The sequence below is a fragment of the Melanerpes formicivorus genome, unplaced genomic scaffold (assembly GCF_026170545.1).
Source record: "Melanerpes formicivorus ecotype bairdi unplaced genomic scaffold, bMelFor1.0.p_v2 SCAF_26, whole genome shotgun sequence".
NCBI classification, from domain to species: domain Eukaryota; kingdom Metazoa; phylum Chordata; class Aves; order Piciformes; family Picidae; genus Melanerpes; species Melanerpes formicivorus.
Window position 1 is genome coordinate 320414 of NW_027142378.1, and position 20198 is coordinate 340611.

Below are 20198 nucleotides of genomic sequence, written 5' to 3' on the forward strand. Positions count from 1 at the left end.
GTTGGACAGTCCTTCTATTTCTAAGAAATTGCTTTCAATGAAACATGGATGTGCTCCTAACACAAAGGTAAGAAACTTGGGGTACACCTTTACTTAAACATGTGCCTAAACTGAAGTGGTAAACAAAAATCAGTCTTGTCTTTTAAGAGAACACACTTTCTTACCTGAGACTGCATGAATGAGGCACACAGGATGTGAGTGTTGCTTTCTAAGTTTGGGGTTTAATGAAGCTTACGCTCTTCCCTACTTGTCCATCATAGTTTACTGATTACGATTTCTAAGCAGAGGCAAATTTCAGCTGAAGTTTTTCCTGCATTGGAGGAACTTTAAAGTCTCTTTCCAATATGGGCACTTGCAAGGGTTTTCTCCTCAGTGCACTTCACTAGGCTTTTCTACTCTACTTAGCTATCCAGTTGAATAGAATAGAATAGAATAGACCAGACCAAACCAGGTTGGAAGAGACCTTCAAGATCATCGCGTCCAACCTATCATCCAACACCACCTAATCAACTAAACCATGCAACCAAGCACCCTATCAAGTCTCCTCCTGAACACCTCCAGCAATGGTGATTCCGTCACCTCCCTGGGCAGCACATTCCAATAGGCAATCACTCTCTCTGTGTAAAACTTCCTCCTGACCTCCAGCCTGAACCTCCTGCACAAATCTAGTAGAAATTTGGACTTCATCGAAGTATTTTTGACCCTTCTGTAGCATCTGATTGGACTGAAAGTTAAAGACTGATGGTAAGCCTGAGGAGGAAAGGGGACAGGCAACAAATGACTGCATGTTTCCCTACAAATCAGGGCAGGAAGTCTAGAGCAGCAGAATTGAATTTAGCATTTGAGGGAAAGAACAGCACCCAGTAGCAGGCACATCCAAGCTTGCTAGCTCAAACTGCAGAGGGGCCTTGACCGACTGGACAGATGGGCGGAGTCCAGTGGGATGGCATTCAACAAGTCCAAGTGCTGAGTGCTGCACTTTGGCCACGGCAACCCCATGCAGAGCTACAGGCTGGGGTCAGAGTGGCTGGAGAGCTCCCAAACAGAGAGGGACCTGGGGGTACTGATTGACAGCTGCCTAAACATGAGCCAGCAGTGTGCCCAGGGGGCCAAGAGGGCCAATGGCATCCTGGCCTGCATTAGGAATAGTGTGGCCAGCAGGAGCAGGGAGGTCATTGTGCCCCTGTACTCTGCTTTGGTTAGGCCACACCTTGAGTCCTGTGTCCAGTTCTGGGCCCCTCAGTTTAAGAAGGGCATCGAGACACTTGAACGTGTCCAGAGAAGGGCAACAAGGTTGGGGAGAGGCCTTGAGCACAGCTCTGTGAGGAGAGGCTGAGGGAGCTGGGGTTGTTCAGCCTGGAGAAGAGGAGGCTCATGGGTTACCTCATTGCCCTCTACAACTATCTGAAAGGTGGCTGTAGCCAGGAGGGGTTTGGTCTCTTCTCCCAGGCAACCAGCACCAGAGCAAAAGGACACAGTCTCAGGCTGTGCCAGGGGAGGTTTAGACTCGAGGTGAGGAGAAAGTTCTTCACTGAAAGAGTCGTTCGTCATTGGAATGTGCTGCCCAGGGAGGTGGTGAAGTCCCCATCCCTGGAGGTGTTCAAGAGGGGATTGGATGTGGCACTTGGTGCCATGGTCTAGTCATGAGGTCTGTGGTGACAGGTTGGACTCGATGATCTTTGAGGTCTCTTCCAACCTTGGTGATACTCTGATACTGTGAAATTCTTCCTCAGGAAAGAAGCAGAAGCAGATACAGGGAGACCCTCTCATGGTTGAAAGGGGTTCGTAATGCTCTTCTCTCCTAAGCATTTAAAGCAGCAATGGATGCTACGAGAATCAATCAGGGGAGGGGAAAAAAATAAAACATTTAAAACCCCCAAACCACTTCTGTCAAAAAATGCTGCACTGCTGAAATCTGAACTTTGCAAAATTGGTTCGACGTTGCCAAAACTCTGTTTGTAAAAGAAGCAGGGAGGGCGATGAAAGAAGGGGAAAAGTGTTCCAACAACATCAAAGCATTCTCCTCTGTGTTGTTAAAATATTTTTTTTATCTGGAAACACCAACTTTTTGTGCTGACATATTTCTTTTTGCATGACACAATTCTGAAAATGGAAAAAAAAACCAAACCCCAAAGCAATAGGAAACCCCCCCCCCATGAATTCAAACAGTGACCAAAACAATGTCCTCTGCCACTCTGCTCTCCAATCCCTCTTCTCTGGAAAACGTTGAGATCTCAGGCTTTGTTCCAAGTTGGAACAAAATATGTTCAGAAATCACAAAATGCTTTGTGGAAAAGAATGCTAACCTGCCAACAGAGCTATTGTTCCCAAATGCAGGTGGACCTGCAGAGAGAATCATCAGGCCCCAGACTTAGGCTGCACCAACCAGATAAAGCCTACAAGGAATAAGGGGAGAATCACTTTGTTCATTTCACTCCTTTCTGTTCTGCAAGGAAAGGAAAGGACCTAGTCTCTCTGTAAGCACATCTTAAAGCATCACCAGCAGAAAGGAATGACAAAAAGTAATTACTGGAAAATATAAATCTCTAAAAGGGAAGGGGAAAGAGGATTCTACTAAAATCCACATAAAAAAAACCCAAACCCACAAACACCTAAGTGTGAAAAATCACTATGCAATATTCTGACTCTCTGCCCTGTTTCTGCCTTCACATTCTCCTGCGTGCAGACCCAGAAAGCAAGATGCTTTTCCCTCATTCCTTATCCTTACTGATGTGGAAAAAGCAGATTTTGTTTAGTTTTCATCTGCACTAATTATTTGTATGCTGCCTTCCAGCTGCCATCACTACAAAGGGCTGTGGACCAACAAAAGTTAAGACACTGCAAGATTATTAGATCTCCAGCTGTGCTTACACAAAGTATATGCTAGGAAGAGTCAGATGATAGTGCAACAATTGCCAGGCAATGATTTTCAACATGTGATTTGCAAAAGCCTAGAGGTATGCAGGATACATGTAAGGAGTCCACAGAAGGTAAGAGAAGGCAGTTCATTTGTGTCATGCACACTGGGGAGAGGTTTCTAAAAAGGCCTCAACACTTAAACACTGAACTCTACACCAAGAAACAGAAAAGTAAAGGATTTCAGTCTTTAATAAAGACTTAGTTACTTCAGTCTTTTCAGAGGCATTGGGAATGTACAAGAAGCCTTTCAGAGATTCAGATGTGAAACATTTTATTTCAGTATTTCAGTATCACCAAGGTTGGAAGAGACCTCAAAGATCATCGAGTCCAACCTGTCACCACAGACCTCATGACTATCCCTAATGCTGCTCATCTTATTGGAAACAGCAACTGTTCAAAACCAGGAGACCTGATTAGTTCAAAGGAAGAAAAAAACCCAACATCCTTGGCTTTTCACTAAGTAACCCCTGCTAGTAACACAACTGTTGCCTCTTCTAGTCTGTTAGTAACAATAATGTGTTTATATCACAGGATCACAGAATGACAGAGGTTGGCATTTCTGAAGATCTTCTAGGCCAATAACCCTGCTAATGCAGGTTTGCCTAGATCAGGTTGCACAGGAATGCATCCAGGCAGGTTTCTGAGAGTCTCCAGAGAAGGAGGCTCCACAACCTTTCTGGGCAGTCTGCTCCAGTGTTCCAGCACCCTGAATATGAAGTTAGACACTTAAGTCACTCACTAGCATAATTCAGCCAGCAGCACTGGTGAGACCAGGGCTACATTCAGATGAAAGTTACTGTAACTTGGTCTTTCACATGTCCAGAATGTAACACCCATTGCTTTCTAAGAAGAAATTTCATCATCTTATTGCAAAGAGCTCTCAAAGCTGTGATGGATAAGCAACAACACAAACCCCTGAGTGCTGTTCTGTTTTCAGTTTTCATGCAACCAGAGTATGTTTCTCCAAGCTCCAGTTGCTGCTATCTGGCCATCTCCGAGAATAACATGATTCAAACAGACTGCCTGAGGTAAAAATGCATCCATTTATACAGTGGCAGATGGCCTTTCCTGGGTGTGGTGGGTTTGAGAGAAGGGCTCAGCCTTCTCCCCCCCCACAAAGAGGAAGGAAAAAAAACCACAGCTAGCCAACTGGAGAAGCAAAAAGGAAAATGTTGTATTTACAAGCAATTTTGGGGAATGCAGGAATATATAGACACAATTTACAGTATTTACAATATATACACAGAAATATACAGCAAAGTAAAAGAAACAATAATACAGGAACAAAATTCCCTCCTCTGGAGGAGGGTTCCCCCCCTGTACCCCCTTCTCTCCCCTTTTTCCCAAAAGAGGGTTAGAAAGAGAGAGAAAGAGCAGTTATTAATTAAAGCAAAGTATATTAGTAGGCCTTAGTTGCTTATCTGTCCAAGGTCAGTCTGGCAGGGAGCCCAGAAGCAGACGAGCTGGAAAGGGGAAAGGAAAGGAGCGAACTGAGGAAAGTCTCAGCTGCACCTTGTTCAGTCAATTGCAAATAGTCCTTGTTCAGTATTCAGTATCACCAAGGTTGGAAGAGACCTCAAAGATCATCGAGTCCAACCTGTCACCACAGACCTCATGACTAGAGTAGGGAGGACACTACTGCCCACTGCAGGCTTGAACTCACAACCTTCCCATTAAGGGTCCTCTGCACTACCAAGTAAGCCACTACTCAGGAAAGCTTAAAACTACATTTTTACCAATCCATCAATGAAATTAGTTTAGAATATCTGATTGTTTTCGTTAATATTCCCAAACATTCAGCCATGGTATCCCAGCACTGTCTCTTTCTTAAAGGCACAGCCTCAAACTGTCACACTGGGTTATTCTTACCTCACGTAATTCCAGCCTCTGAGCAACAGCCTCTAAGCACTCCTGCCCTGTGCTCTCCACAGAGAGGGTGCACTCGATCACATTGTTGTCCAGCAGACGGATCCTCGTCACAAAGCAGTTCTTGCTCAAGACATTGTAGCGTCTGGTCCGTCGCAGTTTCAGCCCGAACGGCATGGCTGTTGGCCTGGAAGGTCACCCCCTCCCTGTACGCTTCTAGCAGTTATCAGCACACTTGTCGACTTGCCTTGAAGGCTTCTTCAACTGGCACCACTGGTCTCCAGAAATGGAGGTAGCTGTCCATTCCCAGGGCAAGCTTCAGGGGTTTCCTGCAAAAACACATACAAATAAGTTAAGTGTGACTCAAGATGTTCCTTAAAGGTCAGTGGAAAAGAAAAATGCTTAAAGGAAGAGTCACCTCTAAAGCCATAAAAAAAGCACCTCCACACCCAGGACTGCCAGAACAAATTATCAAAGAATTCTTGTCAAATTCCTCCCCTTTTTTTGGTGCAGAATTTAAAGGCAGAGATTTCATTGTAAAGCTGCTCTTTGAGAGGCTCAGTACGAACAGCAATTCCCCAGGGCACACAGCCAGAGGTGCTAACTCTCCCACCATTACCCCCACCACAGGGGTCTATAACATAATCTTCCAAGTTAAATCCTGGTGCCTTCAGGCCAGCTTTGAAAGCTAGCTTAAAAAGCTAAGGACCAGAGGCATTCAAAAGAGGTGTGATTTTGAAAGAAGAAAGGCTGGCCGAAGTCAGCAGGAAATGCAGATGCTCAGCACCTCTGAAAAAAAACAACACCACAACCTAAATCAAACCTAAAGTATGCATGTGAAAGGCAGGAAGCATCCCAGCCATTTCAGAGAAGGCTCCTTCTGAGGCAGTCCCTGACATTCTGCTCATTTCCACCTCCAAAGCAAAGCGGAGCCCCACTCTTTCAGGTGGAATGAGTAACTGCAGGAACACAGCTGTCAGCGACCAGGAGAACAGAGTGGGAGGAAGAGAACACATATTCTAGACATAGCCTCTAATCACTACTCCTAACATTTATCAGGGATACATGCAACTCTTAAGCCAAAATACAAAGCAGACAGGAGAACTAGAGATACAGAAATAATAGCATTTAAGAAGCTGTGATCCCTCATGATCCCTGCAGAAGAGAAGGCTCCGAGGTGACCTAATTGTGGCCTTCCAGTATCTGAAGGGGGCTACAGGAAGGCTGGGGAGGGACTGCTCAGGATCTCAGGTAGGGATAGGACTAGGGGGAATGGAATGAAGCTGGAGGTGGGGAGATTCAGGCTGGATGTGAGGAGCAAGCTCTTCACCGTGAGAGTGGTGAAGCCCTGGAATGGGTTGTCCAGGGAGGTGGTTGGGGCCCTGTCCCTGGAGGTGTTTAAGGCCGGGCTGGCTGAGGCTGTGGCCAGGCTGATCTAGTGTGGGGTGTCCCTGCCCATGGCAGGGGGGTTGGAACTAGATGATCCTTGTGGTCCCTTCCAACCCTGAATGATACTATGATACTATGTGCAAGATTCACTTATTTAAAGCAATAAAAAAACCACCACCAAAAAAACCCCAAACCAACAAACAAAAAATACCCCCAAACCCAAACCCAACGAGTTTATGTAGGAGCAGGGTCAAGCTAAACCAGAACAAGGCATTCCTACTAGCATAAGCTGCTTTAAAATGCTATTTTCCACATGCAGAGAATCACAGAATCATTAAGGTTGGAAATGACCTTTAGGATCATCAAGTCCAACTGTAACCTGACTACCAGGACCACTAAACTATATTCTGAAGCAGCACATCTACATATTTTTTGAACACCTCCAGGACTGGTGACTCCACCACCTCTCTGGGCAGCCTCACCACTCTTTATGGAGAAATCTTTCTTAACACCCAACATAAACTTCCCCAGGCACAATGTAAGCTCATGAAGAATGACATAAAAAGTAAATGACTTGCTACCAAGTCTTCAGAGTGGCTGGAGCGCAGCCAGGCAGAGAGGGACCTGGGGGTGCTGGTAGATGGTAGGCTGAACATGAGCCTGCAGTGTGCCCAGGCAGCCAAGAAGGCCAATGGCATCCTGGCCTGCATCAGTAACAGTGTGGCCAGCAGGAGCAGGGAGATCATTCTGCCCCTGTACACTGCACTGGTTAGGCCACACCTTGAGTACTGTGTCCAGTTCTGGGCTCCTCAGTTTAGGAAGGAGGTTGACTTGCTGGAACGAGTCCAGAGAAGGGCAACAAAGTTGGTGAGGGGTTTGGAACACAAGCCCTATGAGGAAAGACTGAGGGAGCTGGGGTTGCTTAGCCTAGAGGAGACTCAGGGGTGACCTTATTGCTCTCTACAACGACCTGAAGGGAGGTTGTAGACAGGCAGAGGTTGGTCTCTTCCCCCAGGCAACCAGTACCAGAACAAGAGGACACAGTCTCAGGCTGCGCCAGGGGAGGTTTAGGCTGGAGGTTAGGAGGAAGTTTTACACAGAGAGAGTGATTGCCCATTGGAATGAGCTGCCCAAGGAGGTGGTGGAGTCACCATCACTGGAGGTGTTTAGGTGGAGATTTGACGGGGTGCTTGGTGCCATGGTTTAATTGATTAGGTGGTGTTGGATGATAGGTTGGACACGATGATCTTGAAGGTCTTTTCCAACCTGGTCTGGTCTATTCTATTCTATTCTATTTATTCTATTCCTTGTTTTGCTTGAATATTCTGGAGAAAGAGATGGAGGGACACTAATGCTGGCATTTAATATGCTTTTAAGAAATGCCTTCTGAGATTCCATTCCTCTTAACAAATAGCACTGCAAGTAAAAACTATCTCTCACTTCCATGCTTCTTCAGAAAAGCAAAGAAAGCACTGCCAGCAGAGGATGCCTCAATTAGCTGAGTATGACATTTCAAACAGACAGTACATTGCTCACATCTACCATTTGGTATCCCAAATCAGTTATTTACACTTCTTCCTGAATATAGTTGCTAAGGAGAATATTAAAAGCAGCCCAACTGATTACAGTGATAATCATTGCACTAGAAGCATAACTATCACATATTTAATTAAGTCTATTTTCCAAAGCAAGTCCATCTTGGCACTTATTAGGGGGTTAAAGCAACACAATAAAAAAAGCCAAAACTACAATAAAACACCTCCACACAAACAGAAAATCACAAACAGGCTCTCACTGGTTAGGAGCTCTCACTGGTTACCCCAGCAGCCTACTACTTTCACCAGAGAAAAGCCCAGACACCTTGAGAATGGGCTCATGCTATGTGACTGAAGTGCAAACAAATACACCAACAGCAGTGTCCAGAGAAGGGCAACAAGGCTGGGGAGGGGCCTTGAGCACAGCCCTGTGAGGAGAGGCTGAGGGAGCTGGGGTTGCTTAGCCTGGAGAAGAGGAGGCTCAGGGGTGACCTCATTGCTGTCTACAACTGCCTGAGGGGTGGTTGTAGCCAGGAGGGGGTTGGTCTCTTCTCTCTAGCAACCAGCACCAGAACAAGGGGACACAGTCACAAGCTGCACCAGGGGAAGTTTAGGCTGGAGGTGAGGAGAAAGTTCTTCACTGAAGGAGTCATTCATCATAGGAATGTGCTCCCCAGGGAGGTGGTGGAGTCGTCTTCCCCTGGAGGTGTTCAAGAGGGGATTGGACGTGGCACTTGGTGCCATGGTTTAGTCATGAGGTCTGTGGTGACAGGTTGGACTTCATGATCTTTGAGGTCTCTTCCAGACTTGGTGATACTGTGATACAGTGGCTGCTGTAGCTTAATTTCCCCTTTCTAACTTTCACAGGTACAGACCTAATGTGTTACTTTCACATGATTGCACAAGAGAGCTGTTATACTTTGCATCACTGTAACATCTACAGCCATCAAAGACACGTGAATACATCCTCATAACCTGATGAGGCAAGGCCACATTACCCGTGACTCACAGAAGAGGAACTGAAACAAACATTAGCCAGCTTGTCCAACACCTCTCAGGAGATTGTATCACAGTATCACAGTATCACTAAAGTTGGAAGAGACCTCGAGGATCATCAAGTCCAACCTGCCACCACAGACCTCATGACTACACCATGGCACCAAGTGCCACATCCAATCCCCTCTTGAACACCTCCAGGGATGGTGACTCCACCACCTCCCTGGGCAGCACATTCCAATGACTAATGACTCTCTTGGTGAAGAACATTGTCCTCACCTTGAGTCTAAACCTCCCCTGGCACAGCTTGAGACTGTGTCCTCTTGTTCTGGTGCTGGGTGCCTGGGAGAAGAGACCAACCCCTTCCTGGCTACAACCACCTTTCAGGTAGTTGTAGAGGGCAAAGAGGTCTCCCCTGAGCCTCCTCTTCTCCAGGCTAAACAATCCCAGCTCCCTCAGCCTCTCCTCACAGGGCTGTGCTCAAGGCCTCTCCCCAGCCTTGTTGCCCTTCTCTGGACACCTTCAAGTGTCTCAATGTCCTTCTTAAACTGAGGGACCCAGAACTGGACACAGGACTCAAGGTGTGGCAAATGACAATGGCAAATGGCAGCAGACCTGTGTACACACAGGCCAGGTTACTGCTTGAACCCCTAGCTAACTATTTGGCAACTACCTTGCTGACCAACCTATCTGAAATTACAGCATGTAGTTGAAAAATGGGAAGAATGAAAGGAAATTACAGAGAAGGAAGGGTGTGGAGGACTGTGTGTTTTATCTTTGTTCAGTCTCTGGCTTTGCAGATTATTCTAAGCCCAGGCACAGGGAGAGTTTTAGGCACCTAATTCAATGTTTTAAATAAAGCCACTCTTATCTTTCATTACTGTTAGCTGCACACATTTCCTTGCAGCACATGAGCCATCCTCTGTACAGTAACCATGTAATTAGTAATAGCCTACAGATAAAATCCACATTAGCAAAAAAGAAAAGTGATTTGTCTTGCTGACCAGACACACTGAAGATCACAGCCGTGGCAGGATAAGCCATCCCAGAAGACATCTGTGCAAATACACTATTCTGAAATAAATCCATCAATTCCTATGTAACAGAATCACAGAATCACCAAGGTTGGGAGAGACCTCAAAGATCATTAAGTCCAACCTGTCACCACAGACCTCGTGACTAACCATGGCACCAAGTGCCACATCCAATCCCCTCTTGAACACCTCCAGGGATGGTGACTCCACCACCACCCTGGGAAGCACATTCCAGTGGCTAAACTCTCTCTAGGAGGAACTTTCTCCTCACCTCCAGCCTAAACCTCCCCTGGCATAGCTTGAGACTGTGTCCTCTTGTTCTGGTGCTGGCTGCCTGGGATAACAGAGCAGCCCCCACTTTTCTGCAACCTCCCTTCAGGTAGTTGTAGAGTGCAAGAAGGTCTCCCCTGAGCCTCCTTTTCTCCAGGCTAAGCAACCCCAGCTCCCTCAGCCTCTCCTCGCAGGGCTTGTGTTCCAAACCCCTCACCAACTTTGTTGTCAACAGCTGCAGAATGGGGAATACTAAAAGTGGCAAGAGAATAAAGAATCAAAACCTATTTCACAAAGAAGAAAATTGAACCTTTAACCCTCTTCTCATTCCATCAGTTCTATTAACAGCTTTCACTAGAAAGAAGCTTAATGATGGAGCCTGATATAAACCCTCTATGTATCAGTTCAAGGCATGCTTATCTATCTCTCTACCTCAAGTGAAAGCCTTGTATAACCACAAATATCTTCCAAACACAAGACCAGGCATTACACTCAAACACCTTCAAGTAGCAGATGGCACAGCTGCAATGGCTTATGTAGGATAAGGCTCAACCTTATCCAGAGTAGAAGCACTATTCCTTCTTCACTGCCCAGACCTACATGAAGAACTAGGTCAGAATCACAGAATCAACAAGGTTGAAAGAGACCTCCAAGATCATCAAGTGCAACCAGTCACCCATTCCTAACTAATCAACTAGACCATGACACTAAGTGCCTCATCCAGTCTTTCCTTAAACACCTCCACCAGGGACATAGGCCCCACCACATTCCTGGGCAGCACATTCCAATGGGCAATCACTCCTTCTGTGAAAAACTTCTTTCTAAGATCAAGTCTAAACTTCCCCCAGCACAGCTTGAGACTGTGTCCTCTTGTTCTGGTGCTGGTTGCCTGGGAGAAGAGACCAACTCCCTCCTGGCTACAGCCTCCTTTCAGGTAGCTGTAGAGAGCATAAGTTCTCCCCTGAGGCTCCTCTTCTCCAGGCTAAACAAGCCCAGCTCTTTCAGCCACTTGTCATAGGGCTTGTGTTCCAGACCCCTCACCAGCTTTGTTGCCCTTCTCTGGACATGTTCAAGTAACTCAATGTCTTTCCTAAACTGAGGGGCCCAGAACTGGACACAGGACTCAAGGTGTGGCCTAACCAGTGCTGAGTACAGGGCAGAATGACTTCCCTGCTCCTGCTGGCCATACTCTTCCTGATATGTAACACAGAATTACTTCTCATTTTTAAGAAAACATGGTTAGTTTTTGTATAAAACATAACATCTCCTTGTGGGTTTATGTTACCTGATGCAGATAAAAATGTGGGCCTTTCCAAAACAGTACTGTTTTTCCCTTTGTGAGAAATTGTAGTGAAATGGGATCAAACTACTAGTACACCGAAAGGAAATAAATTGACATTTTACACCTTTTCCAAACATAAAACCAAGAGAAGCCAGAAATATTTAAAAAAAAAAAACACATTAAAATCTTCCTTTGCTATCCCAAAGTAAGTTTAAGCTGGTCTTTTTGTTAGCAGTTTTAAAAGGCAGACTGAAGGAAGTGATGGAAGCTGCTTGGTAAGAGGCCTCAAGCACAAGCCCTGTGAGGAGAGGCTGAGGGAGCTGGGGTTGCTTAGCCTGGAGAAGAAGAGGCTCAGGGGAGACCTTCTTGCTGTCTACAACTCCCTGAAGGGAGGTTGTAGCCAGGTGGGGTTGGTCTCTTCTCTCTAGCAACCAGCACCAGAACAAGGGGACACAGGCACAAGCTGCACCAGGGGAAGTTTAGGCTGGAGGTGAGGACAATGTTCTTCACTGAGGGAGTCATTGGACATTGGAATGTGCTGCCCAGGGAGGTGGTGGAGTCACCGTCCCTGGAGGAGTTCAAGAAGGGATTGGACGTGGCACTTGGTGCCATGGTTTAGTCATGAGGTCTGTGGTGACAGGTTGGACTTGATGACTTGATGATCTTTGAGGTCTCTTCCAACCTTGGTGATTCTGTGACTCATGAGGAAGAACACACAGCAGAATCTGCTTTGTGCTGTGAAGGGCAATGCTCCAGACACAGGGCATTCTCTACCTTAAGTTTATTCAAGGGCCAGGAGGGAAGAAGGGCTTATAAATAATGAAGGCCAAGATAACTCTCAGGACATTTCTAGATATATGACTTGCCCCTCTGTTACAGACTTCATATATTTAACTGTACCACAATCAAAGGAGCAGAAAAAGAGTACATAGCATCTGCTATGAAATGCACTTAAAGGAGAATGCTTTCTCTCACTTAATTTGCTTTTGTACCAAACTTCTGAAACTCCAGGAAGAAAGCAATTACTGTCAAACTGCAGCCTGTATTTACCAACAGTGCGTGGCACCCCTCCAAGCATTCCTAGCACTGCAGGGGCAGCAGCACACCTAACAGAAGTATGTAACCCTGGGCTGGGCTGAGACCGCAGCATTTGATGTAAACTGCAAGTGGAGCTCCTAACCTACAGTTTTGGAGACGACCAAAAATAAGTGCACAGGAGACTGAATGTCTGGCACAATCCATCTCCATCTAGTTGAGTTCTGTCCAGAGGAGAAAATCTCTCACTGTGAAATACATCTCTCCCTTGATAGTCCTCATGTGAGAGTTTTAGACACATAAAGCATGGCAAGGATACTTCTATCTGTAATAATCACAGTATCACCAAGGTTGGAAGAGACCTCAAAGATCATGAAGTCCAACCTGTCACCACAGACCTCATGACTAGACCATGGCACCAAGTGCCACATCCAGTCCCCTCTTGAACACCTCCAGGGATGGGGACTCCACCACCTCCCTGGGCAGCACATTCCAATGGCCAACAACTCTCTCTGGGAAGAACTTTCTCCTCACCTCCAGCCTAAACTTCCCCTGGCACAGCTTGAGACTGTGTCCTCTTGTTCTGGTGCTGCTTGCTAGTGAGAAGAGACCAACTCCCTCCTGGCTACAATCCCCCTTCAGGTAGTTGTAGAGAGCAAGAAGGTCTCCCCAAGCCTCCTCTACTCCTGGCTAAACAACCCCAGCTCCCTCAGCCTCTCTTCACAGGGCTGTGCTCAAGGCCTCTCCCCAGCCTTGTTGCCCTTCTCTGGACACCTTCAAGTGTTTCGATGTCTTTCTTAAACTGAGGGGCCCAGAACTGGACACAGGACTCAAGGTGTGGCCTAACCAGAGCTGAGTACAGGGGCACGATGACTTCCCTGCTCCTGCTATAATGTGACTGTATTCCAACCAGTTAAAGCCTGATACTCTCAGGAGACAAATTCATCTCTGGACAGATGACAGGAGGTTTTAACCCACACATGACACAAGCCTTCTGCTGCTAGGCTGCTGTCTTCAGCTGCTTGTTTATGCAGCTCCTGGCAAGACATGGACCTTCACCCTCAGGCATTTAAATCTTTGAAAATGCTTAGGGGGATTTAAGTATTACCTTAATCCAAACAGCAATGCAAACGATAACATTCTCACCTCCACATTCTGGGGAAAGAATCAAATTGTACTCTAACTTTTGCGACTGTTACAGTATCCTATGCTCAACTTCGAAGGTCTCTAAGGATCACAGACCCCATACCTGTGTGCACTAACAGATCCAAAGGACTCTCCAGGACCTTCAAAGCAGAAGCGAAACTGCTACAGTTACTACTGTTGTCTACCATCAGACACCGATACGCAGTGGTTAAAGGTCAAAAATCATCTGTTAGCACTTCTAGTTTCCCAATTCCATCACAGCTTTCCCTTCCCCATTAGATTATTTGCTGTAAACATTGTTTGTTAAAAAGATCTAAGTGTTTTCACTGTATTCTGCTTGGGTCAGGTTTCCTGCTTTCAGGAGTCCAAACAAAATCACACAGAACCACAGAATCACAAAGGTTGGAAGAGACCTCAAAGATCATCAAGTCCAACCTGTCACCACAGACCTCATGACTAGACCATGGCACCAAGTGCCACATCCAGTCCCCTCTTGAACACCTCCAGGGATGGTGACTCCACCACCTCCCTGGGCAGCACGTTCCAATGGCTATCAACTCTCTCTGGGAAGAACTTTATCCTCACCTCAAGCCTAAACCTCCCCTGGCACAGCTTGAGACTATGTCCATTATTTCTGGTGCTGGTTGCCTGGGAGAAGAGACCAACCCCCACCTGGCTACAACCTCCCTTCAGGTAGTTGTAGAGAGCAAGAAGGTCTCCCCTGAGCCTCCTCTTCTCCAGGCTAAGCAACCCCAGCTCCCTTAGCCTCTCCTCACAGGGCTGTGCTCAAGGCCTCTCCCCAGCCTCGTTGCCCTTCTCTGGACACCTTCAAGTGTCTCAATGTCCTTCTTAAAAATACCTAGAGTAGTTTAAATAAAGTCAGAAGAATCACTCCAATTCAGACCAGTTAAAAGTCTATCCTTTCTTTCTTCCCTTTTGTTTCAGTACTTGTGAGAATATGTACTTGCTGACTATGAAGCACATAAATTTAATAGGTGCACCCTTTGTTATTCCCTCCTCCCCTGCTAAAGTATCACTCCTTTTGTGTAAAAGGACCTTGCTTGTGCATCCAGAAAATTATGGAGTTTGTGGATACAAATCTGTGAGTCAGACCCCTAATTACTCTTCTGCATCAAGGTGCACAAGCACCAAGTTGTTTTGTGGATCTCACCAAGTCAGTGTCTGGAACAAAAGAGATGTGAACCTCCCAAACTGCAAATGAGCAAGCTGCAAACCAGCACCACAGCCATATTGCTTCATCACACCAGAATACTCTCAGCAATCCAACGGGTCTTGCTAATGCAACTCCTGCTGAAGGACTCCAAGTTAGTACAGTTAGGAATAACATCTGCATCCAGTAACATCTCTAAATGATGTTTAGGTTGCCATTGGGATCAGTTTCAAACCTCAAGGATTTCAGTAATGAAGCTGGAGATTTTACCACTCACCTGTACACCTTGTAGAACTCTGTGTTCTACAGCTGGGGGCGGGGAGGGGGGGGAAAGCCAGATCATAGCAATCTTTGTTCCTGAGTAGGAAAAGGTGATGTCTGCTCAGGCTCCAACTCTCTGCCATGGCAGGGTTTAGGTCCACTGGGAACATTAGTTAACCATTTAGAACCTTCTTGCACCTTGGCTACATCATTACAAAACCTCCAATTAGAACTAGCCAAGAGTGATCAGTGCCTGGATCACACTTGTCCAAGGATGCAGTTTTGTACCTGAGGCAGTCTCAAAGAGCTCGGAGCAGGCTCCGAGGTGACCTAATTGTGGCCTTCCAGTATCTGAAGGGGGCCTACAGGAAGGCTGGGGAAGCACTGCTCAGGATCTCAGGTAGTGGAAGGACTAGGGGGAATGGATTGAAGCTGGAGGTGGGGAGAATCAGGCTGGAGGTGAGGAGGAAGTTCTTCACCGTGAGAGTGGTGAAGCCCTGGAATGGGTTGTCCAGGGAGGTGGTTGGGGCCCCATCCCTGGAAGTGTTTAAGCCCAGGCTGGATGAGGCTTTGGCCAGCCTGATGTAGCGTGGGGTGTCCCTGCCCATGGCAGGGGAGTTTTAATTAGATGATCCTTGTGGTCCCTTACAATCCTCACTGATGCTATGATACAGCTGACTTCTTCAATCAGTGTCTCAGAATTGCAAAGCCACAGAAATACCTCTCTCTGTGAGTAGCCCTCTGTGTTGCTCCTTCATCTCTGCTGCAGATCTTATTGATAAACAAGACTTGGAAACCTTGGTATCATGCAGTTGGGACAGCTCACAGGAACTGAGATATTATTAACAACAGATGTCATGGCTTGAGTTCTTTCCTAGCAGTTCCCTGCTAAAAACTCTTATGCATCAAATACCACTCACACCATCCACAGGAACCCTTCAGCCCTAATGGTTTGGAAAAGGAGCTTGAGAGAAAAATGCTGACTGTACTTGCACAGCATTCCAATAACTGCCACCAAAGGAAGGAATTGTGCAAACTGTAATTCCATAGTATTTCATTGTACATAAGCATCATAGTACTGCTATAGCTAAAAAAGACAAATGCTAGGTAAGTTTACACTGGCTGCTTGTTTTCTCTAACATATGTCATTAATCCCACTCAAGAGAACAGCTTTGCACTGAGGGCTAGTAAAGCCATAACAGTTCTGGAAGGCGGAACACAAGTTGCAGCTCTACACACAAAATCACTGTAATAAATTCTAAATGCTATGGCATGTCAATATTTGCTCAACTCGAATGATAATGCTTCAATAAATGCTTTACTACCTGTCCCCATATGTCTGGGCAAAACACCCTTTGGATATGATGATTGCTCTATTTGGAATCAAAATATAACATCACCTTCTAATGAGATTACTGCCAAATTCTAGTTAACTGACCCTATTAGAGAAGGCAGCTGCTTTGCAGCTCTTGAGAGAGAAAAAATGCTTGGCAGCAAATTTTTCCCAGTCAAGAGCTGGAAGGAAATTCTTTATAGCAAAACACCTTTATTGCTTGCTCAGTTCTGGGCCCCTCAGTTGAAGAAGGACATTGAGACATTTGAATGTGTCCAGAGAACAGCAACAAGGCTGGGGAGAGGCCACGAGCACAAGCCCTATGAGGAGAGGCTGAGGGAGCTGGGATTGTTTAGCCTGGAGAAGAGGAGGCTTAGGGGAGACCTTATTGCTCTCTACAACAGCCTGAAGGGAGGTTGTAGACAGAGGGAGTTGGTCTCTTCTCTCAAGCAACCACCACCAGAACAAGAGGACACAGTCTCAAGCTGTGCCAGGGGAAGTTTAGGCCCGACATGAGGAGAAAGTTCTTCCCAGAGAGAGTTGTTGGCCATTGGAATGTGCTGCCCAGGGAGGTGGTGGAGTCACCATCCCTGGAGGTGTTCCAGAGGGGATTGGACGTGGTACTTGGTGCTATGGTTTCGTCATGGGGTCTGTAGTGATAGATTGGACTTGATGATCTTTGAGGTCTCTTCCAGACTTGGTGATTCTGTAATCCCTACAACTGCAGCAACAAAGGCCAAAAATCCTAGCAAGCTTGTGACTCTCCCCTAGTTCCCAAAATAGACTTTGTATATAAAAACAGAGAGAGACAAATATTAAGACAGAACATTAACAGTTTCTTGTTTTGTTGATCTTTACAAGAAATTCAGATTTAAAACACAAAAAATCCGTCTTTCAGTTCTCACATGAAAAAATGTAAGGTTACTTCAAATTTAAGTCACATGATGTACTAGAAATCTAGATCTAAACAGGACTTACACAAACAGGCTGGGGTCAGAGTGGCTGGAGCGCAGCCAGGCAGAACGGCACCTGAGGGAACTCATGCTGAACATGAGCCAGCAGTGTGCCCAGGCAGCCAAGAAGGCCAATGGCATCCTGGCCTGCATCAGAAATAGTGTGGCGAGGAGGAGCAGGGAGGTCATTGTGCCCTGGGCTCAGCACTGGTTAGGCCACATCTTGAGTCCTGTGTCCAGTTCTGGGACACCCAGTTTAGGAAAGATGTTGAGATACTGGAAGGTGTCCAGAGAAAGGCAACAAAGCTGGGGAGGGGTCTGGAGCACAGCCCTGTGAGGAGAGGCTGAGGGAGCTGGGGTTGCTTAGCCTGGAGAAGAGGACACTCAGGGGTGACCTTATTGCTCTCTACAACTACCTGAAGGGAGGCTGTAGACAGGCAGAGGTTGGTCTCTCCTCCCAGGCAGCCAGCACCAGAACAAGAGGACACAGTCTCAAGCTGCACCAGGGGAGGTTTAGGCTGGATGTGAGGAAGAAGTTCTTCATGGAAAGAGAGATTGTCCACTGGAATGGGCTGCCCGGGGAGGTGGTGGAGTCACCATCACTGGAGGTGTTTAGGAAGAGATTGGACGGGGTGCTTGGTGCCATGGTTTAGTTGATCAGATGGTGTTGGGTGATAGGTTGGACTTGATGATCTCAAAGGTCTTTTGCAACCTGGTTAATTCTATTCTATTCTAAACCTGACCACAGTTTGGTTTATTTACTGTATATGAATATCACAGTGACAAAACCAGGCCTTTAATCCACTGCAGTGACCATTGCCATTTTAATGCAGGTACAGAAAAGTATTTTTTTAATCTGTATTTCTATAAGTTTATTTTCTTACAAGTACAAAACCTAATCACTAGAAAGAAGAAAGCACAGTAAACAAAAAAAATGGTTAAACAATCTCTCCATGTGTATCGTGTATTCTTGTCTGGTATCACATAAATGGACTTGCAGAAGTCTAAGGAGACAAGGTATCCCTAAGGTTTACCTTCAGTGTTAGCTGCAATGCAGGGGAAACCAAGAGAAGAAACCAAAGGAAAAGCAAAATGAGTGGAGAAAGTTCCTCTGCTACAGCCCTTCCTATATTTCTGTCTCTGGTTAGCAAGTTGCAAGTATTTCATTTAATTTGAAGCCTGATCTTCACATTCCTCTGTAGCTTAACATGGACATGGAGAACAGATCACACTCATGCCTCAAAGGAGCCAAATGATCTAGCACAGCAAGCCCTGCAAAAGCAGGCAATGCCATATGGATTTACTGGTTGAATTAAACAGAACAAAGTCAAATTTGTCCTTGGCACTTGTGACAACACTCATGCCTACTGAAGTGCTGTTAAGTGTGGCCATCACTGCTGTGAAATCAATTAACCTGTACCTAACACAGCGTGGCAGTGAGATGTCTCTGACTATAGCCTTTCTAGAAACAGTGAAGGAGAGCAACAAGCTGAGCAGAAACACAGCTGCAAATCAAGGTGTGATAGAGGTGTGTATCTTATTCAACACTTTACCACAATGCCAGGTCTGTGATAATACAAATTCCTATCATCACAGAAAAGCAAGTTGTTGCTGTCTGAGATGAAAAACAGAAGCAGCCAAAGCCATGCACGATGCTGTCTCACAGCAACATCTACTGCATGGAAGGCAAGTATCAGTGGCAGGGAAAGAAGCGCTCCCCACCAAGCGGCCACTGCACTGCAATCCCACCCATGCTGTTTATTTACACTGAAGTTCATCATTTCCATTTGCAGAGACAAGGCTCTGGGACAAACATGCCAAGAATTAACCAGTCTGCCTTTTTTTTTATGAAATGATTAGCTGTGCTTTTGAAAGAGTTACTAAGGACCACAGGGTCATGGGGTAATTATTTACACCAGCGATGCCAGGAATGAAGCGACAGATAAAGCCATCGCGAAGACAGGCGCAGAGAGGAACGAGAAACTCCTGCAGTTTGCTGACAATCACTCTGAAGTACAATTCAGCTCACAGACACTGCCAGCTCTGCTCTTCCCTTTTGATACTGATACACTACCAAAAATGCAAAATTGGACTCAAGACCTTCAGTCTGCTTCAGTTCTCCATTTGTAAGTTCACATTGCATCCACTTAAGAAAAAGAACCCAAACAAACAAAAGAAAAAAGGGGGAGAAAGGATGAAATCAAGTTCAGCACACAGCAGACATTATGAAGAAGCAATGCTGCCTTGCTTTGGTTTGGAAAGTTATCCAGCTCACCTGTGATAGAATACAAGTACTCCTGTTCAGCTAAATAAAAGTTACACTTGTAGTACAAACCACTGTCCTGTGCCTCAGCATAAGGAGGGTTTATAACCTCCTGTTGGGGGAGAGTGGCTGGAGGCAGCAGAGTTCAGCCTGAATTCTCTAAGAGAGATGAGGATCACTGGAAAAGAATCAAGTATCCTTGTGAAAGAAAGCACAGCTCCTACCTTCCCCAGCCACTCCCCCTCTCTGCAAAATACAGGACACTCACTCCAAAAGTATTTCCAGTGCCTAAATATAACACAGGCATTTACATAACGTAAAAAGGAGAATCCATCTGAAGGGCTACCTTCAAAACAACCTCTATTCCTAAGCAAAACCAAAGTTCAAAGTCATATACTAGCATGGCAAATTCAGGATATCCTTGTGAGACTAATTCGTTTGTTATGGTACACAGCTACACAGAGCAGCCAGGCAGAGTAGGAGCTGGGGGTACTGGTCGATGGTAGGCTGAACATGAGCCAGCAGTGTGCAAAGGTGGCCAAAAGGGCCAATGGCATCCTGGCCTGCATCAGGAACACTGTGGCGAGCAAGAGCGGGAAGGTCATTCTGCCCCTGTGCACTGCACTGGTTAGGCCACACCTTGAGTCCTGTGTCCAGTTCTGGGCTGCTCAGTTCAGGAAGGAGGTTGACTTGCTGGAACGAGTCCAGAGAAGGGCAACGAGGTTGGTGAGGGGTTTGGAGCACA

General features: G+C 46.1%; 1 protein-coding gene across 1 annotated transcript in view; it reads right to left on the reverse strand.

Moving 5' to 3' along the window:
- The window catches only part of PTPN14 (protein tyrosine phosphatase non-receptor type 14), a 167658-nt gene that overhangs the window by 111458 nt on the left and 36002 nt on the right, over positions 1–20198 (reverse strand). The window contains exon 2 of the mRNA XM_068153415.1: positions 4789–5114. Within this exon, the coding sequence (XP_068009516.1) occupies positions 4789–4962 (174 nt within the window). The 5' untranslated portion in view covers positions 4963–5114. The remainder of the gene's footprint in view (positions 1–4788; positions 5115–20198) is intronic.